Source organism: Trachurus trachurus (genome assembly GCF_905171665.1).
Source record: "Trachurus trachurus genome assembly, chromosome: 21".
Lineage (NCBI taxonomy): Eukaryota > Metazoa > Chordata > Actinopteri > Carangiformes > Carangidae > Trachurus > Trachurus trachurus.
In genome coordinates this window covers 23017372-23040606 of record NC_139899.1, presented here as the reverse complement: position 1 = coordinate 23040606, position 23235 = coordinate 23017372, and the positions used below count along the sequence as shown (strand labels likewise).

Below are 23235 nucleotides of genomic sequence, written 5' to 3'. Positions count from 1 at the left end.
ATTATAATGGAGATAAATTGTCTTTCAACTTAATTTTCTTGCAACTCTGATGTTGCTTTACTTCAAAAAAGAAAAATCAGGACAGTTTGAAACGTCTCTAAACACGACTACCTGTGAAAGCACGTTCACGATGATTCGTTTGCATTCATGAGCATCTTAATCATATCGCTCCACTCCCTGTCCTAATGTTTTCTTTTAGTCTGACCAGACATGTTTATACCCTCTGTGGTCACACCTCTTTCTGTTAAATGACACCGAAGGCAGCGTTTGTGACAGAAATCATCATGACAGATGTTTAACGCTTCATTTGTCAATACGTTGTGATTATAGTCATTACTGTGATGGCTCTGAGAGAAAACACCTGCAAAAACGATAGTGCACCGCAAGTTCAGGACGTGTTTCCAGGGAACAATAAAAGGTGATGAACTAGTGAATCTATTCAATGGTTATGACTTTTGAAGTGAAAAGCATTGAATAAATAAATCTATCAGAGCATATTCATCCCTTTTTTCTTCTTAAGTTATTTTTATCTTTAATTCTGAGTGAGAGTGCAGTCAATGTGTTGTCAAATTGATGAAGATGTTTTCTGAACTTTCATGTTTGCATCTTTGCATGTCTTTAATTGTCTTGTCTTCTTGTCATGGCCACTGTAAATTACCCATAGTGAAATATACTGTATATATTTACCGTAGATAGTAGCAGCATATTATATATTATTATAGCAGTCTAACTAGTGGACCACTCAGACTTTTGGACTGCACTGTTTCATGCTAAGATTAGATAGTTATAGTATCAGGGACGACGGGACCGAGTCAAAGGAGGCGTTTCTCTCACTGTAGCTATTTAACATGAGTATAATCTTTTCAGATCCAACACAGGATCAAGTTTCTAGAGTTCAGCAAACGTCTAGAAATGTAACTGAAAGGACATGTAGCTGCTGGTTGGTCATGTGACGTGACGAGCTCTGTAATCTGTCGTCTAACTTTCTTTCTGAGAGTTTGATGTTAATAAATCAACACCAGGTTTTGAATGGCACTGATTCAAGTCTTGTATGACATAAGACAGTGATTTATGTGTTTGTGTGTTTTCTTGTTCTGCTCTGTGATGATTCCCTGACAAAGGATCTGCTCTCATAAAATTTAATTTACAGCCATCAGAACAGTTTGTGGTTTTTTTTTTTATCTAACTGTTGCCATTAGATAATAATGCATATCTCATCACATAAAATCTAAATCATGTTTGTAGTTGTCAGCCTGTTACAATAAATTAGAGTTCAGATTCACATGCAGACAGGTGATGTGAGGGGACGGGTCCGTACCTCTTGGTGGCGCTCTCCTGAAATGGGTAGATGACCTGCCCGTTCTGGCAGAGCTCGCAGATGAAGCCTTTCTCTCGACACAAACTGCAGCTGAAAACGTGGGAACTGGCAAACTTGATCACCTTGGACAGGAAGGGAGCCAGTTTCCCATCAATCACCTGGAGGGGGAGTAGAAATAGGGAGAGAGGAGAACACAGTCGTCAACAACAACAACAACAAACAGTCGTCATAGCAGAAAATTATAGGATCATTCATATAGTGTGGGCAGTTTTCTCACTTTTTGCAAGGTAAAATAAATGTATACTTGTGTATCATCTGCATAACTTGTGATACAAACTGCTTGAAAATGCTTAATCAAAAAGAAACACATAAGACGCAAACAACATGGGACCGAGTACAAAGCCTTGTGGTACACCGCTCATTTGAGGCAATGTAAAACTTGAGAATATAAAAACCATGTGAGCAAAACCTCTGAACTGTTAAATTGTCAGACTAACCCAACAGTAATAATCCAAATAGAGTTCCTGGTGCCTTTGTGTTACAGTGTTTTGTGTGTATGGTAATGGTAGACTGCAAAGGAACAGCCCTTTTTAAGATTAATAAAGTTGTCTGAATCTGAATCTGAGGCGCTTTTTGCACAATTTTGAGTTATTTTATACTTCTACTCAAGTACTGTGATCAACAATTATGATGTGTTAAGATGGGGACATTGAGTAACTCACAAGCTGTCAATTAAGTCATTTAAATCGAACACCAACAGCTACAATGATGTAGACTTAAATGCATTAATTATTACATTATACATTTGTCTGAAATGGGTCATTTATTAGATTTCTATGCTGATACTTGACTTGTACCTTCACATCAAGATATTTCTCATTATATGTCACAAAAACAGGACATACTATATGTGCCACTGTCTCTTTTAGTACTTCCTCCACCACTTAATTTAAAGTCTGACTTGAGAGTTACTTGAAGAAAGTTGTGTCGTGTCCTCTTTGGCTTGGAGGAAAGTAGAGAAAACAGGAGAAGAGGAAACTGAGGGGAGGAAGGAGGAAGACAGTAAATGAGGTGAACGCCTTTTAATGGCAACGCTTGGCAAGTTCCATAAAGAACTGAGGGTGGGGGGGCTCAGGCAGCCGAGGGGGGGGCTGCACTGTATTGTGGTGAATAGACAGTGGCTGACTCACAGAGAAACACAGTTAGTGAAAAGAGAAAAAAAAAGCTGTCTGGAAACTTTTGACGAATAAATAACAAAATATGGGCTCAGAGTTTTGTCGTATCATGTTAATAATGCAGCCTGGCCATAAGTGTAATGAGAGAGGGCCTGTAAGACGGACAGGAGACGGCGTAACAGAGGAAAATAGAGGATAAAGTAAGAGAAAGAGTGGTAGAGATACAATATACGAGAGAGATCTTGAGAGAGAGCGAGAGCCTGTATTCAGATACAAGTGGTTCCACCTGGCAGAGCTCTGGACCTCCCAATTATAACCTCCTTCATGCTGTTTGTTCGACAACGAGGACGAGGGCAGAAGAGGAGGACATGAGATGGAGAGAGGCGGAAGAAGAAACCACACACACACACACAGACACACACATGGAGGAAGCACTGTGGTGCACCGACCTTGTTTACAGTAAATCATGCAACACGGCCAAACTCTGCTGCACTTTACACTGAGATGAACGACCTCAGGTGGAGAGTTTTTTTTTTTCACATTAACAGCTCATACTACACCCCTATGTATAATATATGACATCAAACTATCGGTCTCAGAGCCTCAGAGCGCAGAGGATTGATCCCCTCGGCCCCTCGCTGCACATCTCTCTACCTCTAAATCACTTTAAAACGAACAGGCCAATGAGGAAACTCCAGCATTTACGTCTCTATTTTACCTGCAAGTGTCACTAATTTAATGTCCTCTATTTATGAGAGGGAATAATTCTCCAGTATAAACTCTGGTCCACTTTCCTGGCTGATATTGAAAGTGAAAGACAGTGGCTCAGCTCAGCCCACACCACCAAACCAAACCCCTCCGCAGGCCTGCCCAGTCCGGTCCAGCCCAGTCCACATGACGAATGGCTCTCCTGATGGAGGCTGACAGGCTCGGTAATTAAGGCCCTCTATAATTGGACTGGGCAGAATCAAACGACTGGCAGCACAGCGCTGGTAGCTGACTGGTACTCTGGAGGGACACTGGGGAAGACGGAGGGAGGCACAGAAAGATGGATGGAGGGCGACAGAAGTAAATGGACAGATGAAAAGAGGGAAAGGGCAATATAAAGTAAACAACGAGTAAATCAGTGTAGTGGGAGTGTCGTGTATGCAGCCTGCGTGGTAAACACTCAGAAACAGGATCATTAATTTCTCAAAATTTAAAAAGAACATCCGCTTTAATTTTCTGAAATCGTCCGTTCTTCTACAGTTTCTTCTCACAAAAAACACCTAGTGGCCGTTTTATTAGCGACACCATTCATTCAAGACCAGAGCTTCACATGAAACTTTTTCTAATTTGTCGCACACAGCCGAATCCTAAAGGCTGGACCAGATCCTTTAGTGATCTGATGGACAATCGGGGTCAGAATCTGTCGGCGTGATTGATTGATTGAGTTTTCAGACAAATGACCTTTGTGTTTTCCTTTTTTCCTGCACAGGAAGCAAAAACAGCTGATGGAGTCGACAGCGTTTCTGCTCCGAGATTAAAAACAATGAGGAGTTTTGAACGGGACAATGATGATAATGTAAATCCAGAGCAAACTCTCCAGATGTATTCACATCTTTTACCCCTTTTTCCCTCCAAATACCTCCAAACACACACACACACACACACACACACACCCTCCTCTCAAACTCCTCCCCCTCCAGTTCAGCCTCTTTCTCTGCTCCACGCCGAGTCTTTGTGCTCCAAAACCTCCTAATCCCCTAAAACTGCTGTTTAACAGCCGTTCGCCTGCCCTCCTCTCTCTCTCTCCTCTCTCTCTCCCTCTTCTCTCTCTTACACACACACACACGGATGTGACTGTGGAGATCAGGGTTAGCTCTGTTTGGATAACACCCTCTCCTCACACACACACACATAGAAGACTTGATGTATGTTGGTTGATGTATGGTGTTTGCAGGGTGGAGTCCATCTTATCATGGGAAGGGGGGTGGGGGGGTTCCCCAAAACTGTTTAGTACCAAAACAAAACAAAACAGAGCAGAGGAGAGGAGAGGAGAGGATGTGTTTCTGCCTGTGCCATCTGTATGGATGAGTGAGCAAACCTTTAATGTGTCTGAGACAGGTGAAACATACAGAGCAAACATTTACAACATACAATAAAGTCACTGTATACTTGCAATGAACAGAAATAAATGAAGGCCTGTCTTCACTTCACTTGTATTTGTATTTATATTTGAATACAGTAGCCCATGTATATGATTTTCACCAAATCATAATTATCTTAAGTCCCTTTAAGGACCAAAGCTACAACATTTACCCTGGAGTTTCAGCTCCAATTGAGGCTTTTATTTTGAAACTTCTTAATTACTTATTCAACATTGGATTAAGCTTCATCTATACCCTTGCGTAATGGGGTTATACAATGTTAACAGTGGGCTTGTGTGTGAGTTGTTTTTTTTTACTCTAATTACTATTGCTGTAAAAGTCAATGTGATAATAGCAAGTAAATGCAAAGCAGTTACAAGATAACGCAGGACGGCGCTGTCGTTTTATTATTTTAGCATAGCAGTGAGGCCTTTAAGAGTTTCTGGACAATATTCATCTTTGTTTTTGGTCAATGTATAGTAAATTTACATTTGCATAACGTAGAATATTTGTCCTTTATTAACAACTGAAAAGTCTCTTTAAGGTACTGTACATCCTGACCGGAACAAATAAAACAAAATGCAATTGATCATGATTGAATATTATATACTCCCAATAGTTACTATTCCTGTGTATTTGACTTTATCTCACAGTCCTGTGTTGTGTCTTCGAAGGATGAAACTGTACGTGTGCATGTGTGTGAAACTGGAAACATTTCTGAGAACATTTAACATTAACTTAAGAGGCCTCTGTGTGTCTGGACAAGTGTGAGTGGAGAGGCATGCCTGGCATAGAGGGAATGCCAGGGTGTCACTGTGGGAAGCCTGCTGCACACACACACACACACACACACACACACACACACACACACACACACACACACACACACACACACACACACACACACACACACACACACACACACACACACACACACACACACACACACACACACACACACACACACACACACACACACACACACACACACACTTCTACTTCCCTACTACTTAAGCCTTCACGTAAAACCCTAGAAACAATCCTTAAACCCAGCGGAGGAAAAGGGCAGAGTGTCCTTAAACAAACACATATGGTTTCTCCAAAGTGAACCGGTGCCTAATGGGGGGGGGGGGTCAGGGTGGAGGCTATTTGTCGGGAGGTGAATGAATAGACCGGCGCGGTCCAGGGTTTAGCCAGGGGAGTTTAGCCTTCGCTGACCTCTGGGCTCGAACAAAAAAAGCCATCTTGATTAAGGGCGTCATTTTATTCAGGAGGTGAATCAAAAGAAACAAGCTTGTTAATATGGAAAACCAATTAAGAGGCAGAGTGCTTGAGAATCTCCAAGAGGGGGAGGAGGAGGGGGGGGAGGGAGGGAGGGAGGGAGGGAAGGAGGAGGAGGGGGAGAGGAAAAGAGAGAGAAGAGGGAGCTGTGCAGACTCTACTGAAGACACCTATTGTTGAAATTAGCACGACGTCGCCACAGTTTGAGGTTTATGAGTTAAATCACAGAGATTAATAGAGAAGGAACACACACACACACATAAAACACACATGTGTGCCGAGTGTGTGTGTGTATGAGAGAGCGAGAGAGAGTGTGTGTGAGTGTGAGTGTGTGTGTGTGTGTGTATGAGAGAGTGTGTGTGTGTGAGGCCAAGGGGATGTTGGGAAAAATGGAGGGATGTCACGCTTTGTTTTTCTGCCTGTTGATTCTGAATGTGACCAATTAGTGAAGCAGAGACACACAGAGTGGGAGAGAGGAGGAGGGGAGGGGGGGTATAGGGGGGCATAGGGGGGAAGGTAGAGGGGAGGTGGGGGGAGGAGGGGAGGAGGGGAGGCAGGAGGAGGGAGGGAGGCTTCAGTCTCTTTCACCGTGAGAGTCTGTGGCCGAGTTTCTGAGTCAGAGAGGGGTGAAAGAAAAAAACGGGGCAGGGTACGACATAATGAACATAATGACAAACAAAAGAACTTTTCAGTCATTTGTGGTCGGTTTCCTCTGACCCCCCCCCACCACCCATCAACCCCTCTCCACCCTCCTACACACACACACACACACACACACACACACACACACACACACACACACACACACACACACACACACACACACACACACACACACACACACACACACACACACACACACACACACACACACACACACACACACACACACACACACACACACACACACACACACACACACACTCTCCAACTCCCTTCCCAACTCCGCTAACTAGGTACTGAACCACTGAGGGGCCGGTGTACGGTTGCTACTCTTTTTTTTTTTTATTATCCCTGCAAACACAGATAGATAGATAGATAGATAGATAGATAGATAGATAGATAGATAGATAGATAGATAGATAGATAGATAGATAGATAGATAGATAGATAGATAGATAGATAGATAGATAGATAGATAGATAGATAGATAGATAGATAGATAGATAGATAGATAGATAGATAGATAGATAGATAGATAGATAGATAGATATTTTGTTTGTAGCGCCACATCAGATCGAAAAGCAGCATAAAACCTGTTAATTAACTTAAGTTTTGAAGCACGACAATGTGTCTTGATGTTGGAAAAATCAGGGATGAGTCAGAGTCGGAGGTTTCCACAACACTACATCTGAATTCTTTCCACTGACACCACTGTTTTCCTGGATCAGGACACTTGAGAGAGAGCGAACCCTGTTTTAAATAGGACTATTAGAGGGAATTAACTGCTCTTATCACTGCTGGGACACAGACACAGGAGAGGCCGTGTTGACTCAGAGGATCAAACAAGTATTATGGTATAATTTTGCTTTTTCAATACATTCAATGAAGACACCAAAACCAAACTCTTTAAAGAGGGGATGTGGTGTGAATGTGGTGGAGATTGTCACGTTGATAAGAGTGCTGTGTTAAGGTTATAGTATTTCCATGGTGATTCACTTTTGGAAAAAAGGCGAGTCAGGCCGGTGATAACTGGTTAGCATTAACTTTCATCAAAGAGGTTCAGTTAGTTTCCCTGAACAGGTGGGACCTTCAGCTCTTCCGCAAACGTTCCTAAAACAAAGCTGTGCCCCACAACAAAAACAAAGTGGAGGCAAAAAGAAAACAATATGGAGACCCTATAATAAGACAATGAAAACAGATGGAAGTACTGGGTGCTAGACTTTAGCCTTTTATCTTATTTGATTTTGCTGTATTTTATTGCTTTCACTGTTTTTATTGTTTTTACTTATTCTTCTTTTTATTTATTACCTACTGTAAAGCACTTTGGTACACCAAAAGGATTGTTGTAAAGGGCTGTATAAATAACGTACATTTACATTTACAAATTATATTCACTTCTCACTGTTTCTTCAAATCTGTTACGATGCTCAAAGACTTTAGTGATTAAGTTTTTGTGGCACATGAATGATTAAAGTGGAAAATCGTAAAACATATTAGAGAGATAGATTCTCTTAAATAACATATTCAAATGTATGTCAATACACGACTTACTAAACTAACTCTGCACAAAAAAAGCTTTGTGTTACATGAAGTGTATCGTTAGTGGAGTGAGATCGGTGGGGACTATTTTCAGCAGCGGATTAATCTTTATTTGCTGCTCATGTCACTGTTTCTGGCAGCAGGACAGAGTGTGTTCCTGGTAGTGAGGGAACAACAGTGTGACTCACTGATGACTTTTTAATAGTTTCTTTTTTAAATGATAACGGTGCCTTATGGCGGACAGACATTATTACCTGCCGCCATGTTTTTTATTACTGAGTTTTATTATTATCACAAATGCTCAAAGGTCATTGTTGCTCCAACCAACAGAAACAAACATCCACAGTTTTCATATCACTGTCAGTTCATGTCAGGTGTGACTGTCATCAATATCACTGTATGCACTGTATACATGTAAGTGAGTCAGGATGTTTATGTATGTGTCTGTATGCGTCTGTGTGTGTGTGTGTCTGTGCGCACACACCTGCTGCAGGTCGGCCATGGAGTACAGGTGAATGTGCTGCAGCAGGTATTCCCTGGGGAAGATCCTGTGGAGAGACACAAGAGAAGCAGGTCTGAGGAGAGACGTCACAGCAGCACTTTTCAGAAAAGACGACTGATCACACACACGAGAGAAACTTCATCAGTGTATTTAAAAAATCCCATCCTTTAACTTTAATTAAATAAATAACTGTAATTCCCATTTTACTTTTAACAATAAAAAAAGTGAAGGTAAACTGTATTATCTAGTATTTGTTATCCTCTACTGTTTCCATACTGACTGATAAGATCAAACTGTGCTACTTCAGTGTGCTGTGATGTGAAGAAGAGAAAAATGTGGAAATTAAGTGTCATTTATGATAATTAAATTAAGGATATGCTTTGTTTTCATCTGATATGATATATACCACAGATAGTTGAAGCACTTTTCCTTCATTTCCGTCTGTGGACATTAATCGTTGACACATGGTGTTGTGTAATGGACAAGTTTGTGTCTTGCACCATCACAAAAACCACATGTATACATTTTACACAACACAGTGTGGGCGCCTGAGACGACCACTGAGGAAACAGCAACACCAGATATGAACTTCATCAGGTTTTTAACGTCATGACTTTTAGGTTTTAGGTGTTAAGTTGATTTTTATTCAACCCGGACACAAACAAGCTCATATTTGTATTTTATTTTGTTCATAAAAACAATAAAACAGACTCCTAATATCCAGTGTGCAGGCACATTTTTAGATAAACAGTTCAATATTGCAAACATAAAATCACACAAAGCAATAAATTATTTTTTAAATTACTGCATAACAACTTTATAATATAATGCAATGTTATTCTGGAGTCAGTAGCTTTCCATTGTCTATAACATGAGGTGACACAACACAGACACAGAGCTCTGGTGGTGTTAGTGTTAGTGTGTGTGTGTGTGTGTGTGTGTGTGTGTGTGTGTGTGTGTGTGTGTGTGTGTGTGTGTGTGTGTGTGTGTGTGTGTGTGTGTGTGTGTGTGTGTGTGTGTGTGTGTGTGTGTGGCCTCCTCTCAGACCACTGTAAGATGGATGGCACCATGTTAAATCCCATCTAAGCTGTGATGAGTGTCACCAAATCACAAGTACGTGTCCGCGTCCGTGTGTGTGTGTGTGTGTGTGTCTGTGATCCAGACACCTCATGGTGATAAGTACCGCTGATAAACGTCTCTGTTTGGCACGTAACCAATGGTAACCACATCAGCATTCATGAGCCAACACACACTTCAATAATCAAACACACACACACACACACACACGGACTCTTGTTGATTGTGTAGTCTGTACCCTGAACAACACACCTTTACAGTGCGTCCCGATCTTGTCAAAAGCTCAAGAACTAACATCGTTTTGGATTAGATAACACAGGTTCACACATGTACGCAAACACACAAACATGTTGGAGACTGACAATGTTTGTACACAACCTGATAGTGTTTCATTTGAGATCTTATTTCACTGCCCTCGAGGCTCCGTCCAGTCCAGACAGACCTTCCCTTAAAACACTGTTATCAATCAGAGATTACCATCATTTACTGAAGGAGGGTTACAGTGTGTAGCAATAGATATCAGGAAGCCCTACAAATGTGTGTGTGTGTGTGTGTGTGCAGGGGAGATGGTCAAAGTAACACGTTACAATCTAACGCAAACCAAAACAATATCTCTGTCTGCAATAAATCTTATCTTCGTCAAACCTACGTATCATGTTGACACAGTGTCAGAAAAGTGTTGATTCAACTTTTTTAGAAGCTTTGAGTTTTGGATGTTAACGTTTTAAAGGCTCGACAACTCTCTCCGACATCTACAAGGTGGATAAGCTACTAGGTTGAAGTTCCTACAACCTCATTTCCTTGTTCTTTTGCCACCATTTGTGCAACTAAAACTACATGAACTTTTAATCAGCACAAACAACCATCCGGGACACGATAGCAACCACTGAGTTACACCTTAGCAAAGACCACAGACTCTATCATATCTAAAGAGCACAGCATACAACAACCACAATGAATTACCTAGAAACCATGCAGCATTGTCACAATGTCTCTAATTGTGTTAATAATGATTCTGCATAGACACCCGCACCATATTCTTAAGAAACATACACATTAAAGTCCACCAAAACGCAAAAATAATGCCCTTGAGTTCATGAAATAAAAAGTAAAAACGTTAAATAACACCCTAACATCAACATCTGGCAATGACAGCACTGTATCATGAACTGTATGTAATTATTAAGTTGCATATTTAAGATTACTTAAGAGTTTATATAGCTAACATTGGCTTTATTGGCTCTGTGAGATGAGCTGATAAAACTGTAATTTCATAGTTGCTGACAGGAAATAAAAAGCTGCGTCTGTCTGAAATCAAAAACTCATTACTGTATATTGAAACATAATTAGCAGCAGTGAATATGCCACTGTTATCACTGTAAACATCATCACTGGAAAGTGAACAGGTGTGGCAACAAGAGCTTTGTTCATTCAAGATCAACTCATTTGTTTAGGCCTGACAACAAATAATACTATTACTACTACTACTACTAATAATAATAGTTACTAAGACTCCTTGTTTTATTTTCAAAGCATGTGACAGTCTACTTCCTGCACTCGTTAAGACGAACGTCCCTCCATGTCACACTGCTACAACGCTCTGGTCATAAAGATAAAGATATGGATATTCACGAACACCTTCACTGGACGTTGCCATAAAACAACAGAAAACTTCTTTGACTCAAAAATCCTTCACAACACGTTATCAAAGACATGAACCTCTGCTCTCTATTAACTCGCAGCCTGGGCCTTTAGTGCCTCATGCGGTTGTGTGTGTGCGTTCTCCCTCTTGCCTGGACGCAGCAGACATCTCTCTTCAGACCCCCCCCCCACACACACACACCCCCTCGCTGAAGTAGAGTGATGACCAGAGGAAGGTTTTAGCGCCATGGCCCTCATCAATCCTGCTGTGTTTGGAAGTGGCGGGGCACTAGCCGGCACGAGCTAATGGGACAGAGGTAAACACAGAACGCCACGATGCTGCTCTGCTCTGCTCTGCAACACAGGACGACTAATACATTATCAGTTTTGGGTTGTTGTTTTTAGTTTTTTTAAAGGTTGATAAAAATACCAGTAGTTTTGGTTTGAGGCTCTCAGCCAACCCTGGGAAAACATTTTAAATAGTGGGTCTAAATAAAGGATCGAAAATCTTCGCTACTGTTATTATTATTTGTTGATTTCTGCTAAACAGAAACTTTTTATGTAGGATTAGCTGTTAAATATCTGACTGAAGACATACTGAAGACATACCTGCCTCGTAAAGCTTCCTCCAATACAAACACTTCCTTTAATGCTTTGCAGCTATTGTCTGCATAAGGAAGTAAGGCGATTACTACTAGCATCACTTGCATCCGACATCTGTAGTCTTTCGTTTTTTGTCTCTAATGTGTAAAATTAGTTAAATTATGACATCTGAAGTGGGTTAAAATATGTACGTTTTTGTTTTGTTTTGTAAATGACCAGACTAGATTATTAAGGTGGATGATTCTCCGTCTTCTCCTTCAGACACGGTCCATCAGATCAGAGTGTATTAGTGACCTGGGCCGGGGCGAGGAGCATCCATCACGGACGAGGCTTTCAGAGAGGGACTCGGCTCGGATAAACAGTCATCTCTCGCCCTCTGACCAACACATACATGAACGTATACACACGCAGACATACATCCTTTATGTGTGCAGGAATGCAAAGCTAGATAAAAGTTATGGCAGTATACACACATGCACTCAGACGTACACACATAAACACACACGCAGGGATCACGCGAGGAAATGTTGACAGTCTGTGTAATCAAGCGTCTGCTCGTCAACAGGGGAATATGGCAAATATTTAAGTTTGTCCGACAGTGTGACGGATGACACAGGCGGTTCATGTTCAACATAAAAATAATAACTGATGCCTCCTGTGAAAAGAAAATAACTCTGGAAACCTCTGATAGTAAATAGAGAAGCCCATTGCTTTGTATGTTTCATAAATCTTATCTATAAATGTATCTACAAACTGTTATTCCTCTTTTTGTGTGATTTAACCATCACATCTAACCTAAGAAACTTTTTAGGACTTAGATATGCTCTCTCATATTGATTGAAATTACACATTATCATTCATAATGGATATTTAATCACACTAATGAAGTCAAGTAACATGCAGGGAAACCATTCCTCTGCTTCCTCATTCAAAAATCTTTACAGTCAAACAACGTGCTTTGGTCCTCAGTAAAATACACACACAAGGTTTGAAGTTGATCAAATGAGTGGTGGTGGCCGTAAATATCAAAATTCAGACAGACTGTTATGATTTCACATATATCTTTTTTTTGTTTGTTTTCTGATTAAAAATGGAAATGTGTCCTGTGTTTCGACCTTATAAATCAGCAGCTCCCAACCTCGGAGACGGACCTCCCCTCCCATAGGGTTGCAAGATAAAGCTGAGCTATTGTGAGATACAAAAGCAGGAAAAACATGGGTAACACTTTGTAATAAGTACACACTATTAAGCATTAGTAATGCATTAATAAATACTGTATTCTTCATCGATAATGCATGAATACTCATTAGTATGTAGTTTATAAATACAGTTAGTACTACAATAATGAGTGCAACATTTTTAACTGTGTTTATAAACTACATACTAATGAGTATTCATGTGTTATAAATGATGAATTCAGTATTTAAAGCTTAACTAATGCTTAACAGTGTGTTCTTATTATAAAGTGTTACCAAAACATGCATACCTACTAAACAAAATGTAAAGTTAATCATATAAACTTCATCTAAGCTCTGCCAATGTTGCAAAATGATCAAAGTACTGTAAGACAAGTAAACTGAACTGCTCAAACTGGTGGCTGAAGTCTTCTGGATAGAAACCAGCGTTCAAACATGAAGAAGATACAACCAACCCACCTTCGTCTGAGGTCCTCGGCAACAGTTGCTCGGCAGCTGAACAGGTAGGCGCGCAGTGACTGTAGCTGCTGACGCAGACGCAGCACAATGCTGAGAGGCTCACAGTGCTCGTACAGACACGGGTTGAGCTGCTGGACGTCGAGCAGCGGCTCCTCGTACACGAACTCCAGGAATTCTTTGGCCTGTTTAGACACCTGGAGGAGGACGAAGAAGAAGTCCTATTATATGTGTAGCGTATATGTGTCACTGTAATGAGTAAAGACTTAGAAATAGATGCTAAATATTCTGATTTCTTTTCAGATTAAACAGATAAATAACAGAGTGTTCTTGGCAAGAAACACTTCCTTCAAATCTGAAGCAATCTATACTCTAATATAGAAAAATTAAAGTTGAATTTAATGAGTTTTTTAGACAGGAAACAACCAAGGATGAAAACAATTCAAGTGGCTGCATTTGTGTGTTGTTGTTCAGAGTAAGGCAGGCAGCTTTATTTCTACAGCACAATAAAGAGGCATTGTGGGATTGGCTCGATTCAAATGAATGAAAACCAGCCCTTTAATTGCGAGCGCTACTGACTCACTGAGACTGATCGGCCATGTTTTCACCAATGGTCGGCCAAATACCACATAACACAGATGGGCTCAACCAACATCTTGTTATGGGCAGTCACGTAGGCGTGCCGGTTTCTTGGCTGCTCAGGAGCCACTGGACGATATCCGCACAACAGTTTTCAACAAAGTCCTTAATTTCGTCCATTGACCACATGTGTTACATCCAGTTACTGGGTGTGTAGACCTGGTGTTGTTGCACACAGGGGTAAAATAGGCAGTGATCTTGACGTTTGAAAATGATGACACATCACCGTCGATTAGAGACATGTGCACCACACGCCTGTGGGTTTAAGGGATAGTTCAACATTTTGGCAAATTGGCCTATTGCCATAATCCCTATAGTCATAGCAGTAGGTTTGCTACCTTTAATTGTCGGTGCAAGCTATTTTTAGAACAGCAGAGCAGAGCCGCGGGTTGCTCAGAGCTACGCTACGGAGGCTAATGGGATTTCTTGGTTTCCCTCATCAAATACACAATCCAACAACTCCAAAACCCTCTCGTGGACAAGTTGTGACCTGCACATTCACCACGCAATGAGATAATAACAGAACGTTATGAAACAGAGTTGTTTTCGAGGTAAATGCAGAGACTGCTTGCTGAAAAACTGCCCCTGACAGGAACACGCATCAGCGGTTTTGCATGAATTTGCCTCTAAAACAACTCTGTCTTGTAACGTTCTGTTATTATCTCATAGCGTGGTGAATGTGCAGGTTACAACTTGTCCACGAGAGGGTTTTGGAGTTGTGTAATTGTGTATTTGATGAGGGAAACCAAGAAATCCCATTAGCCTCCGTAGCGTAGCTCTGAGCAGCTCACAGCTCTGCTCCGCTGTTCTAAAACTAATAGAATCAATAGTTTGACCAACATCAACAGTAGCTCCATCAGATATCAATCTCTGTTCTGGAGACAATTTTTGATATCAAATACGTAATTTTTTATTTCTTAGCTTTACTATCTTTTATTGTATGTGTTGTGTGTCTGTTGTTGTGTTTGTCTTGCCTATGGAACTTGAGTCTGAAATAAAGATATATTCATTTATGAAACTATTTTATTTAAAGACGCTGAATAGAAACAAAAGTGGGCTCTGGATGGACTCGTATTTGTTCAAAGGGGCTATTTTGAGGATGACTTCAAACTGTCACTTAATGGAAAACAGTGGATCTGATGCTCCAGTTGCTCAGAATAAAAAGTGCACTACTGTAAGTATGTTGAGATGAAGTATTTTCATATACTTCTTAGGGAGGGGTGTGTGACTGTGTGCTCTGCTCTCCCACCTTGTGCTTGCTGGTGTCCCAGTTGTGCAGCAGGCGAGCTGGGATGAGGAAGGAGTTGTCCTGATGGCAGCTCTGGCAGTAGTACCAACCGCTGTAGTAGCACACCTTTGCTTTTCCTCTGGACAGACCGACTGGACGTTGGCAGCCTGGGGGAGCGATAAGATCATTGGGTAAAGAGTGTTTAAGTGATGCTCTACACCGTCTGAGAGTCTCTGCAATCACGACAAAACCAATTAAAGCCACTTTAAAGTGTCAAAAGTGGGACTCGAACAGACATAACGATTATAAAGTGGTGCAAGAACATATTATCTCAGACTAATGGCACCTGCAGCAGATAATCAAACCATAGCCTCCATAAACACATCCATATATACAGCTTTTTATGTCCATTAACGCTCTGGTGGACAAGTTGTGACCTGCTCTCATAGCGTGGTGAATGTGCAGGTCACAACTTGTCCACCAGAGCGTTTTGGAGTTGTTGGATTGTGTATTTGATGAGTTTGATGAGGGAAACCAAGAAATCCCATGAGCCTCCGTAGCGTAGCTCTGAGCAGCTCACGGCTCTGCTCTGCCATTCTAAAAATAGCTTGCACCGACAATTAAAGGTAACTAACCTACTGCTAAAACTATAGAGATTATGGCAATGGGCCAATTTGCCAAAATGTTGAACTATCCCTTTAAAAACACAAATGGATTCAGAAAACATTTTAATCAATCAATTGAGATAAGATAAGATTAGACTTTATTGTCTCCTAGAGTGGGGAAATTTGTCCTGGGCATTTGAGAGATACAGATAAAGATAATCGATAAATAATTACACACACACACACAATTATAAAAAACATGTAGCCAAAGCACAGATACATAAAAAATACAGAAAATGGGATGTCCTCTCCTACACCACTTACATCTCCACCTCACACCTTAGCCGTCCCAACCACACTCACAATTAGAAAACACAGGTCACTAAAAAGTGATGAATGCACTTGTTGTTCTGCACTTCATACACCCAGTAAAGGTATTTCCTTAGTGCTGAGCTCTGCAGGCCACCGTAGCGTCCTCTGATATTAATACCCACATGTATTTCACCTGAAGTAATCCCTTAGATAACAGGGATTTGGGTCCTTGTGGTAGTCACAACAGCAGCAGACTTCAAGACCAAAGTGTTTTGCAGAGCTTAAGAAAACAATCGGGTGATCCTCTGCTCTATTCAGCCTGATCACTGCCCCTCTGTCTGCTTTGTCTGACTGACTCTTTAAAGTTCATTCTTCACCCAAACACCCGGACCTGGTCTATGATCTCGCACACAAACACAGATGAATGCCACTGCATTTGTGACAGGTGTCCCTTATCCACGCGATCTGGGAGGACGTGGGGCCTGGACAGGAAAAACAGCAAGTGAAGAGAGAGGGACCGAGAAGAAAAGAAAACGGGAGATTTTTATCTAGGTATTCGAAAACAGAGGCACGGCAAAGCTACAGGAAACGGAGAAGAAGAAGTAGGACGGAGGAAGAGGGACGTGTGTCGGCCTGTTTGTCGGCGGCGCTTCAACAACACAAGAAACAAAACAGGCTGAAAAAAGGGGGGGAAATAGAATAAGTGGAAGACTATCAAGAGATCAGAGGAGGAAATGAATTGAATGAAAGAGAAGAAGCGTGACATCAAACCGGGACAGATAAAGGACGACAATAAAGAGACGGTGGTCCGGCTACTTTTCAGTCACAGACAAGAATCTGACGTCTGAAAGAGTGAATGGTCTAATCAGCACTGAGCTCCGAGTCCCGCTTTATCGGACCTGAAGGAGGAAAACACTTCTTGTTGTTGCCACATGAACTGAATAAAACACTGAACTACAGTGTCAGTGACAACAAATGTTTTCATGGTTTGATTTTATTAAAACTTAGGTCTGAAATTAGTTGTTTTGACAATTGATTTTTACAAAGCCCAGGTCACTTTTCTGTATATTTGGTGAGTTCATCTCAAATTTAGCTGTTTATTTCCTAATGTTGGTCTGAAAATATAAAGATACTGTAGTACGGAGATGCTACAGATACGTTTGAGATCATTTAAACAACGTCTGTAATTTAACCACCACGAGAACTGGAGATAACTTGAGTTCATCACGAGGCTTTATACTCATAAATGGAATCATTTTGTTTTCAGACACATTCCTCTTTTTATTCCCATTATAAAGGTTAACTGTGGTTTAATTTTCACAGTGATATGTGTGGAAGAGATTGATCAATAACAAATCACATTGTCACAATGTGAGTTCATGAGAAGAGGTAACAGAATATTTTATTCCAACTTTACGGGCAACAGTGTATTTACACAACTCCAAAATATTAAAAAAAGTTTTAACAAGGATTAATAATGATAACTATTACATTTATTAGCTTTCGTCAGGTCTTAGGGCAATAGAGTTATCTTGAATAACAATATTGTTGTTGCTGTCACTACTGTCTCCATTAACATCACTATTAATGCATGTGGTCATTTCATTTCCTTCTCTTCTCTTCTCTCTTCTTACTCTTCGACCCTGAGTCTGGTTCTGTGCAAGGTTTTTGAATTTTTAGTAGGGCAAGTGTGGGTTCAGTGTCTTGCCCAAAGACACTTCGACGTGCGGACTCGGGGAGCCGGGAAACGAACCACGACCTTCCAGTTAAAGGACGACCCGCTCTATGTATATCTCCTGAGCCAAAGCCGCCCTTTATCTGAACTCAATTTATATTCGAGGAAGTTAAAGTAAAGAATACAGCTGTTTAAGATCGTGTGTGGCGTTTTTAATCATAATCAGGGAATGACCCCAAGGTTGAAAAACACTGGGTTAAGGTTTTACGGTCGAGTTAGATAGCGTTATTGTTTCGAGTGTGAACTATGGCTGCTTTAAATTACACCTGGTATCACTTCATTTGCCCACAGTGTGATCAGGTGATGTCAGATCAAAGGGCATCAAACACCTGAGAGACTGCTGCTTTGTGTAGTCTTAACCGTCATGAACAAAAGATTACGGGTTACGGACCGCGTTTGTGTCGCGGTGTGCAGAGACGAGAGCTGGGACACCGAGGCGGCGGCCAGGTACTACACTGATGTTGCGAGGTTGGTTTTCAGCCGTGAGACGCCAGGTGGAAGGCAGAGCGACTCCGTTCTCACTCGTAACAAGTCACAAGTCATGTAGTTAACTATCACGATTACTCCAAAGCTTTTTAATTGAGGTAAAAATGTAGCATAGCCACGGGAAAAATCCTGCTTAGTTCCTCTTTAACTCCAGTCTTTCTCTTAAGGCAGTAGCTCACATCTGATAACAATGCGAGTCCACCTCCAGACCACCATGATCAAACACATGTGTGTGTAAAGTCACATCTAGGAAGCACTAATTACAGCAGTGAGCTCATGCTTCTGTTGAGCTTTAGAAAAAATAAAAATAAAAAACCCACAGTGAGCTGGTTGGGAGCCAGCAGGCTGAGGGGACGGTCAACAGTCAGAGAAACACTGTGTCACTTCGAGGAAGCAGCTGACCACCAGGCCGGCGTTCAGGCCAGCTGTGGCCTCAAATTTGGTGTGCTGCTGTTGGGACCAGAAGAACAAAGACACATACGTAAAAAGGCACTGAAAACACTCGCAAACTAAAAAGGACGACTTTAACCTCAAATTCTATATCATGAGGACCAGAGGAGCACACGCCCACATACACAGTACATATACAAAAGCACTTCTACCACAGCAGCGGGGGCGGTCTGTACTGTAATGTACTGTAGTGTGTGTGTGCACAGTGAAAGTCTAAACTGATCGTGTGGGACTACGGGAGAAGAAATAACACCAAGCAAATGAATCTGATGCAGACTTGATCCTGACCAGAAAACCTCAACAAGCAGCAAAACAACAAGGAAACAGAAACTCCCCACGAGCACATGGAGCAAATCTTGTCTGCAGAGCAACGAGCGTTATGTTTCTGTTGGATAAATAAAAACCAAAACATCAAAAACATATCTAACCTGTATGATTATAAAGCTGATTAGGTGAGTTACTTCTGTATAAGTATATATAATGTAATAAAGGATGTATAAAAAAAGAGAATGTAAAATCAATTATTCTTTATTTTAACCCTAAGAGACCTAATCAACGATATAGCCAGGTATAAAAGTGGCAGGTAACCACAGATAACAAGAAACCAGCATAAGCAGCAATGTAAATAGATCGATTAAAATTCAAAGCAGGTGATTCAACTAAAACAAGAACAGCTGGAAGAGAAAAGATGGTTTAAATTGACCCTTAAGGATGACAAAGAGGTAAAATGAGATCGTTTTAGATAAAAGCTCTGCTCATGTCATAGCAAGAAGAATAAACCCACTGCTGCTGACGGAACTCACTGCATGAAGCAGCGAGATCAAACGACGCCAGAGAAATGAAAAGAAGCCTGATGAATATTGGCAGCACATTCTTTGGTCAGATGAAACCAAAATAAATTTGTTTGGGATGAGATGGAGTCCAGCAGCGTGTTTTGTGGACAAGGACCCGGCTGCTGGACTGCTGCACGGCGCCGAACCCAGAGACGGGAGCGCAGTGGTGACATCACGATCAGGCAGCAACAAGGGGAACGACAGGTGACGCTCAGGTTGATGCATGAAGACTGAAGGTGAAGGTGTGAAGAGGTTTGGCAGGTTGTGCAGTTGGTTTTATAACTAAACAAACTGTTAATTTAACCTTCCTGTTGTCTGACCCAATCTGTTCCCTTCCTCCATCCTTCCTTTCTCCCTTCCTTCCTTCCCTTCGTCCTTACTTCTTCCTTCCTTTTTGACCCAATTGACCTGATCTGTTCCCTCCCTCCATCTTTCTTTCCTTCTGTTTTCCCTTCCTTCTTTCCACAATCCTTTTCCCTCCCTCCCTTCCTTCTTCTTCCTTCCTTGAACGAATCAGTTCCCTCCCTCCATCTTTCTTTCCTTCCTTTTTTCCACAATCCTTCCCCCCCCTTCCTTCTTTCCCTTCTTCTTCCTTCCTTGAACAAATCTGTTCCTTCCCTCCATCTTTTCTTCCTTTTCCACTTCCTTCTTCCGTCCCTTCTTTTCCTTCTTCCTTCCTTCTTCTTCCTTCCTTGAACGAATATGTTCCCTCCCTCCCTCCATCCATCTTTCCTTCCTTTTTCCCTTCCTTCTTTCCACAATCCTTTTTCCCTTCCTTCCTTCTTCTTTCTTCCTTGAATAAATCTGTTCCCTCCCTCCATCTTTCTCTCCTTTCCGTTTTCCCTCCTTCTTTCTTTCCTTCTTCTTCCTTCCTTGAACAAATCTGTTCCCTCCCTCCATCTTTCTTTCGTTCCTTTTTCGCTTCCTTCTTTCCACAATCCTTTTTCCCTCCCTTCCTTCCTTGAACAAATCTGTTCCCTCCCTCCATCTTTTTTTCCTTCCTTTTTCCCTTCCTTCTTTCCTTCCTTCTTTCCTCCCATCTTTCCCTTTGTCCTTCCTTCCTTCCTTCTATCTCTTCGTCCTCCTCATGTTGTTGCTGCTTGTGTTATGTTGTTTTTATTTGTTGCTTTTATGTTGTTATATTGTATATATTATATTGTTGTTGCTGCAGTGTTTGTATGTTGTTGTTGGTGTTTTTAAGTTGTGTATTTATGGAGCTATTGTTGTTATGTTGATGTAGCTAATGTTGTTATGTTTTATGTTTTAGCTGTTGTTATTTTTAAGTTGTTGGGTTTTCATGTTGTTGTTGCCGACACTTTGTACCAAACACAAACATTGCCTCACACTTAACTACAGGGGTTTATTATCAATGGGCCATTTTCTTAATTTACAGAGTAGCAGTTGCTAACCCAGCTCCTCCATTATCACCGTAGTAACAACTGCTTCCTCCTCTCATCTCTGATCTTTTATAGCTCTCCCTGGGACGGAGAGAAAGAGGGACGGAGGGAAAGATGAATGGGAATTCAAACGTAGCTCAAAGGTCCACCGATTGTACTGCGGCTCTCTGTAGTGAGAGAGGGTCACTTTGACCTCCCCAGGGTGAGCGCACGGTGGAGAGAGGGAGGGAGGGAGGGAGAGAGAGAGAGAAAGAGAGAGAGAGAGGGAGAGAGAGAGAGAGAGAGAGAGAGAGAGAGAGAGAGAGAGAGATGACATCAGGGCAGAAAGGGGCTCATGCTTTCATCTGCCCGCCGCTGGTTCAAACCACCACACCTCTGAGAGTACACCGTGTGCGCGACGTGTGTGTGTGTGCATGTGCAAGTGTGTGTGTGTGTGTGTGTGTGTGTGTGTGTTATGTACATGTGTGTGAATTAAAACTGAAAAGACAAGCAAGGCCCGAGCTTTGATGTGTCTCCTTCACACCAACCAAACACTCGAATGAAAATGTGCACAAATGGAGTACTATGTGCACGAGTGTGTGTGTGTGTGTGTGTGTGTGTGTAGAGAGAGAGAGGTGTGTGTGTGTGTGTGTGTGTGTGTGTGTGTGTGTGTGTGTGTGTGTGTGTAGAGAGAGAGAGAAACTGTCTATCTTTTGATGTGAGCCCACCTACCATTTCCACGATTCCCTCATATCTACTGATTCCCAAGTGAAACAAAGCCTGACTCACATGGTCTGTTGGGGGCCTGAGAACGTGCTCCGCTGCTACGACAGGGGTCACCAAACCTGAGGATACACACACTCCTAACAGCGTGTGTGTGTGTGTGTGTGTGTGTGGTGAGGTGTGTTGTCGAATCACAGCCTTCAAACGAAAACACGAAGCGTTTCCTTCAAAAGGAATCAAAAACGCAGCGATTCCCATGTGTAATTAGTTGAATACATTTCACATTTTGATGTTAAATAACCAATCACTGGATATGTATGGATGGACGTAGCATGCATATGCAAAGGTTTAAACTTGAAACAAGTTCAAAGAGAGATCAGTTGAAGCTGAAGTAGCACTGCGGTCGCCACCATCAAGAGATCTTGTTTAGATTAGTGGCTTCATATATGAATAATCAGATACACACTCAGGTTAACTACACAGGACGGATGCTTTTGATGAATCGGGCTGAATTAGGTGAGTGTTCAGCAGCGGAGATGATCAGGTCCTCGGGTCAGACAGTTTCTGTTTGGGTCAGCGTTCACGTCTCCTTCTTCAAGAGTCAACGAGTGGAAAACATTGCAAAGATGACTTTGATGAATATTTATTGATCTGTCAACCGAAGCTGTAGGCCAGTGACACAAATATTATGCTAAGTTACAGAAAAAGGCTGTGGAAGGAAACGATTTGCTATAATAATTTGATTTAATCACTAGCGAACACTGGAGTCCAACCAATACGGGATTTTTTGGGGCCAATGCCGATATTATATTACATTATCATTTTTTTGGCTGATAGGCAACAGTCCCTCAAATATGGCTCAAACACTTGCGACAAATGAGACGGTTGACTCTGATGAAGACGCAGCAGCGGCGAAACGTTAGTCTGTTTGCACCTTATTAAAGCTTTGCAATGTATCGAGTGCCCCAGCTTCCTTTCATTTGGGTTCAGTCACTTTCAAAGTGGCCCACTTGATTCAGTATCTACACTTGTGACAAATATTGGAGGAGCAACCCTGTACTGTTTAACAATAAATAACTCAAAATGGCATCAGTGAGTGCAGCACTGCAGATTATTGGAAAATGTAAATAAAATACAAATAACTACAAAAAGGAGAAAGTGTGTTACATGGAGCAAATCTATAGAAATGTGATAAAAGCAAAAAACTTGAACATAAAACAAATATAATTTTTCTAGTGGATCAACCAACGTGAGGTCATCATTTCTAA

The 23235-nt window shown here is 41.5% G+C and overlaps 1 protein-coding gene across 2 annotated transcripts in view; it reads right to left on the bottom strand.

The window, feature by feature from the left end:
• Window positions 1-23235, bottom strand: part of plekhm3 (pleckstrin homology domain containing, family M, member 3) — a 46082-nt gene that overhangs the window by 5698 nt on the left and 17149 nt on the right. For both annotated transcript variants that reach the window (XM_083997105.1, XM_083997104.1), the window contains exons 5-8: window positions 15469-15614; window positions 13584-13777; window positions 8590-8653; window positions 1319-1476 (exon numbers count right to left, since the gene is read on the bottom strand). In XM_083997105.1, coding sequence (XP_083853231.1) covers window positions 1319-1476; window positions 8590-8653; window positions 13584-13777; window positions 15469-15614 — 562 coding nt within the window. The remainder of the gene's footprint in view (window positions 1-1318; window positions 1477-8589; window positions 8654-13583; window positions 13778-15468; window positions 15615-23235) is intronic.